Genomic DNA, 5,451 nt, shown 5'->3' with positions numbered 1-5,451 from the left:
CACACACACACACACACACAAGTACGCCTGCGGAAGACGAACGGGTCGCTTCGTGACGGTCTGAAAATTTGGGAATGCAAAGAAGGAAAGGGAGAGCTCCGACGGACATGTAAAACAGTTGCTGTGAGGCTGCAGAGGGTGATGGCGGCTAGCCAAGTACAGTACTCAAAGGTTCAAAGGCGCAAACCAAAGATCACCTTGCCTACGTACACAACAATTAATCTCTCGCTTTCTATCTCCTTCTTCTCTCCCCACTTGTTTTCTCTTTCTGTCCTTTGGCGAGGTAGCTGCAGGGACCATGCCATCTCACACGAAGCGTGCCATGGCGCAACGGGTGGCGAGGAAAGAGCGGCAGGCGCTGCAGCACGGGCGGCGCGCCAAGCAGAGTCGTAACGGCAAAGCGCAGCAGCAGCACCACCACCACCACCAGCAGCAGCAGCAGACGTACCAGCAGCGCGGCCGCCAATACGCCAACACCTATGACGCGGCAAACCCATTGGACCAACAGCTCTTTGATTACATCATCGTTGTGGATGTCGAGGCGACCTGCGAACGGGACGGCACAAACTACCCCCACGAGATCATCGAGCTGCCCGGCGTGCTGATTGACGTGCGTCGTGGCCTCGTTGACACGAAGCGCTCCTTTCGCTCCTACGTGAAGCCGTGGCGTAACCCTGTGCTTTCGGACTTCTGCAAGTCTCTGACGGGTATCACGCAGGAGGATGTTGACAAGGCGCCTGGTCTACCGGAGGTGGTGGAGCGGTTCACGCGGTGGTACCGCGAGACGATTCCCATCGGCGCCAAGGTCGCCTTTGCCGCGGACGGCCCGTGGGACTTCAAGAGGTTCATCTACGAGTGTTCCATTCTGCGCGACCACGTGGGATTTCCCGGCATCTTCTACGAGTACCTCGACATACGCACGACCTTTGCCCACAATTTCAACCGCGGTGCGCCCATCAAGCTGGATTCGATGCTGCGGCGCATGCGGCTGCAGTTCGTCGGCCGCCCCCACTGCGGCTTCGACGACGCGACGAATATTGCACGTCTCGCCGTGGCGATGATGCGGGAAGGATGCATCTTCAACTTCCTCATCGCCATCCCGATGGAGGACGACTATCACTACGCGCTCGACGGCTACCCGCTTTACCGCCGCGAGGAGGGCAGTGGCAGGCTTGACCCCGACGTTGTGGACGACATAGCGAAGCAGTGCTACGGTATGGAGTACTTCCGCTTCGGCGAGAAACACAAAGCGGCTGTGCAGAAGTACCGCGAGGCGAACCCGCACAAGTTTCGCGGCGCCGCACTGAAGCAGATGGAGGAGCACCTGCACCGTGGCCGGCAGGCCGTTCGGTGTCGCCTGGTGGCGGTGTGCGTGCTGGCGGTGGTGGCCGTGGCGATGCTGACGGTGTTGGTCTACGCGAGGATGTCGAAATGGTGGCGACTACAGTGAGGGCAGCGAGTTTGTGGGTTTTTTTTTTTGCTGGGTGGTCCGGTTTGTACGCCGAGGCAAGTGGCGTGGCGCTTCTCTCCTTGTGTGCGTGTGTGACGACTGGGCAGCTCGTACACCACCCCTTTTTTTTTCGGCCCACGCTGCCACCAAACATGCTGACGTGTGTAATAAAGTAAGCGGACCACAATGGACCGGCACGTGTACGTTTCTGTTCTTTTTTTTTTTGTTTTGTTTTGGGCTACCACCATTGGTGCCATTTGTGTGTGTGCTTGTGTGCCGTTGCCCGCATCACGTCGCTTCTTTCGTTCTTCTTTTTCGGTTTCTTTGCACCCGCGCGTGCTTCGAAGGATAGGAGCAGCACGGTAGTACGTAGGGGGGTGGGGGCCACTGGTGCGCTGTGGGACAGCTGCGACAGACGAACCCTCATACAGACATATACAAGAACGCAAACACGCGTGCAAACGGTAGAAACGCCATTGCACGTCTTGCTTTATCTTCGCGTCGCGTATATCTGCTGCAGACGTCATTTAGTCTTTTTCCTTTGACCTGCGCGAGTGGAGTGGCTCGGATTCTCGTGCTCCTAATACACACACCATCTGGGCGAGTGGAGTTTGTCACGGTGTGAGCACGCCAGAGTTATCCGAAGCAGCAACATCGCTGTGAGAGTGCGAGGGAAATAGAGACGGGAGACATCGTTGGGAGCTGCCTTCATAGAGGGGTCCAGTTTCGCCTGGACATCCCTCCGGCATCAACAGCTACAACGACAACCGCAGCAGCAACGACGACAAACAACAAGACGACAAAGAACACAGAATTAGAAATACAATAGCGTTCAAAATTGATACAAAACAAGACGAGAAAAGAACAGCTCCAGGACAGAAGCAAGAAAAAAAAAAGAAAGGACCCATATCAAGCGGAAAAGCAACGAATGAGCATGGACGGTGAGAGCCACCGCCACTCGCGTTCACCCCGGGGGGAGCTGGTGAGCCGTCTCACCAACACTGACAACGCCAGCAGTAATGTCACGAATGAGAAGAAGACCTGCCCTGATGACAGTCCTTCCGATACGTCGTCGAACACCCACAAGGAAAACGGAGGCGGAGCGTGGAAGCCATCTAATACAGCCTGTAGGCGGACGGCCACGCGTGCTATACACAGTGGACACCGCCACGCTGCGAAGGACAAGACAAATACTAAAAGCGAAAGGTGTCGCACAGCTAGGACTCTCGCTATGCGATGGCTCTCGGTGTTGATGCAGAAACCATCGGGTGATGCCGTTCTCCAGGCGTACCAGGGGCAGAGGGTTGAGCAACAGCGACATGGCCATCATGCTCATCCTCCTCCTCCTCCTCAGCAGCGGCAACACCAAGACAAGGAGTTCACCGAGAAAGGCAAGGGCGAGGAGAGCGCACATCTGGCACCCTCCGTTGCTGATGCTGCTCGAAAAGGTGCTGCGGTCCTAAACGGCAGTACTCATCACGGGAGCAACGCGAGCCAAGGGAGACCTCTCCCTTCTCCAAGTACCTTTGAGCCTGTCCCAGAGGAAGAGGACTCCATCCCAAGGATTTTGTGTTCTCTGAGAGAAATTGCCTTAACAGGTGCTTCACTTGGGGGCTTCTCATCCCACGAAGATTGTGCTGCGTCAAGAGACGCTACATCTTCACTGTTGGATACGGGCTGTGACAGTGCAGATGCTGGCACTGGCAATATAAAAGGCAAAAATGGCAGATCGTCGCCGTCTGCGACTGAGAGGCAATGGGAGGAGATTAGGATGCACTTCGACACGGTGCGCCGTCTTGTGCAGAATCGTGACGAATTAGCCTCAGTATTGGACACTGCCTTGGGAAACGGCTGGTGCCTGGATAGCGAGGCGGTTCCAAACAATTTGGAGCCACTATCAAGCGTTGAAGTCACACTGCCACCGTCGCAGTCCACTAGTTCGGGGCGTGCACGGCCGTGGACGTCGCTATATGCAGAGGAGATGTCCACACAGCCGAAGCTCCAAAAACAGCAAGAAGGACAGCAAAATCGACAACATCAGGAGAGACATCAGCAACAACAGCCAGATACAGGCGCTGGTCGAGGTGGTAGTACACTTAATCACAATGCGGCTCCCTTCGAGTCGCGGCTGCATTCCGTCACATCGAGCCCTTCGGTAAGCGCCGCTCCTTATTATTTTTCCGGTGGCTCTGCGGCACCGGTGTTTGAGGCACCCGCCAAGTCCTCTCCTGCCGCTTCTCCATACTTTCCGTCCACGCCGCTGCTGGCGCCTAACAATAATGGTGGTAGTGTGGCGGTGGAGCCGGAGCGAGCCACAACTTCACCAGCGGCGACGACTGAGCAAAAGTCGACGACACCGCCAGCGATGTCGTCTTCGTCGTCTTCACCCGCTGTACCATTTAAATTAGAGTCGCGTGAGGAAATGTTGCGGCGTCGCACAGCCGCAGCGGCGGCGGCACACTACTCGAATACAACATCTTCCACCTACTATGGCAGCCGCTCGCGTACCAGCTGGAGTTGTCCCGTCTCGCCACTGCTGTCCTTCATGAATCCTGCAGTGGGCCATTCACAGTGCCCTTTCGATTATCTGCTTGTGTTGGATTTTGAGGCAACCTGCGAGGAAACTGCTCCACCGTCGTACCTGCACGAGATCATCGAGTTTCCTGTAGTGGTGGTTGATGTGAAGCTGCAGCGCGTCGTGGCTGAGTTTCACCGCTTTGTGAAGCCCAAGGTTCAGCCGCAACTGAGCGACTTCTGCCGCTGCTTGACAGGCATTCGGCAAGAGGACATTGACAGCGCCGCACCGCTAGATGACGTGATTAGGCAGTTTGAGCGGTGGTACGCCCAGACAATTCCACCCGGCTCTCGCATCGTATTTGTCACGGATGGTCCTAATGATTTGCGGGAGTTCATGTACCAGCACAGTGTTTCACGGCAGGGGATTCGTTTCCCCAGTATGTTTTACCAGTGGATCGACGTGAAGCGTCTCTTTGCACACTTTTTCCAGTGTCAACAAGGGAAGATAAAAGCAATGCTTGACGTCCTTCACTGTCCCTTTGAGGGCCGGTTGCACAGCGGAATTGATGATGCCAGAAATATTGCAAGAATTGTTATACGCATGCTGCAAGTGGGCTGTTCTTTCTGTGAGATTCCACTCAGCCGCTTGCCATACGCTGTCTCTACATCAACACCAACGATGACGACACCATCGGCTAAACTACCGAGTAACCTTGACGGGGTAGTTCCTTCCGAATAGTGTTACTTTGGAAAAAAAAAATGAAAACGAGAAGGAAGTAAATTGCTGATATGATGGGGTTGATGATTAAGGCGCTAAGCAACTTTTGTAAAATGTATTTATAAACGGGTAGGGGCTGCCTGGCTCTGAGCTGAGTATATAGAGGAGGAAAGATGCCGGAAAGGGGACTCAATGATGCAATCTCAAGTCCGTAAGCACCGCGGCATGTGACCGTCTTGATTTATCTCCCTATTTTTGTTCCTTTCTTTGTTTCTTTGTTTGTTTTGTTTCTGCAACGTGAGAGAGGGAGTGTGGGAGAGACGTAGAGGATTTGGGGGAGGAGGAGAACCACAGTCAAGGCACTCTTCCCCCCGTTTTTTTTCGTGTTATTAGTTGCAAAGCCAGAAGAGAAAAGCTACGGCATCCAGTATTTTGCTTCTGCTGTTATAACAACTTTTCTCTTTCCCAGTAGTGTTGTTGTTGTTGTTGTTGTTGTGCGAGGACAACGTTTCATGTGTGATTTTTTTTTTTTTTTACCTTCCCTCCCCAACTGTCGTGCTCCGTGTACCTGATGAGTGTGCATGTGTGTATTTGCTCCAATCGTGCCCCATGAGTGACTCAGAGCCGGTCCACGGCTCCCTGAGTGCAGTCGACACTCATGTTTCTCTACCCCTTTTTCTTCCCCCTCTTCTTTGCTTCTCTTCTCCCCCTGTATACATGCCTCTTTGTAGATTGCTTGTGTGTGTGTGTGTGTGTGTGTGTGTGT

General features: G+C 54.1%; 3 protein-coding genes across 3 annotated transcripts in view; all 3 read left to right on the top strand.

Annotated features, from left to right (window-relative positions):
* DQ04_00261200 (hypothetical protein) overlaps positions 1-64 on the top strand; it is a gene marked incomplete at both ends in the record, with an annotated part of 2,112 nt that extends 2,048 nt beyond the window's left edge. Inside the window, one exon of the mRNA XM_009308591.1 lies at positions 1-64. This exon is cut by the window's left edge and continues 2,048 nt beyond it. Within this exon, the coding sequence (XP_009306866.1) occupies positions 1-64 (64 nt within the window).
* Positions 65-298: 234 nt separating this feature from the next.
* DQ04_00261190 (hypothetical protein) lies at positions 299-1,450 on the top strand (the record flags this gene model as incomplete). The annotated part of the gene is made up of 1 exon (XM_009308590.1): positions 299-1,450. One exon carries the CDS (start codon positions 299-301, stop codon positions 1,448-1,450), a length of 1,152 nt encoding a protein of 383 aa, XP_009306865.1.
* A 928-nt stretch (positions 1,451-2,378) lies between these two features.
* On the top strand, positions 2,379-4,706 carry DQ04_00261180 (hypothetical protein; the record flags this gene model as incomplete). The annotated part of the gene is made up of 1 exon (XM_009308589.1): positions 2,379-4,706. One exon carries the CDS (start codon positions 2,379-2,381, stop codon positions 4,704-4,706), a length of 2,328 nt encoding a protein of 775 aa, XP_009306864.1.
* Between the last annotated feature and the right edge of the window lie 745 nt (positions 4,707-5,451).

This window comes from Trypanosoma grayi (assembly GCF_000691245.1).
Source record: "Trypanosoma grayi strain ANR4 Tgr_26_V1, whole genome shotgun sequence".
Lineage (NCBI taxonomy): Eukaryota > Euglenozoa > Kinetoplastea > Trypanosomatida > Trypanosomatidae > Trypanosoma > Trypanosoma grayi.
This window is presented reverse-complemented; position numbering and strand designations above follow the sequence as displayed.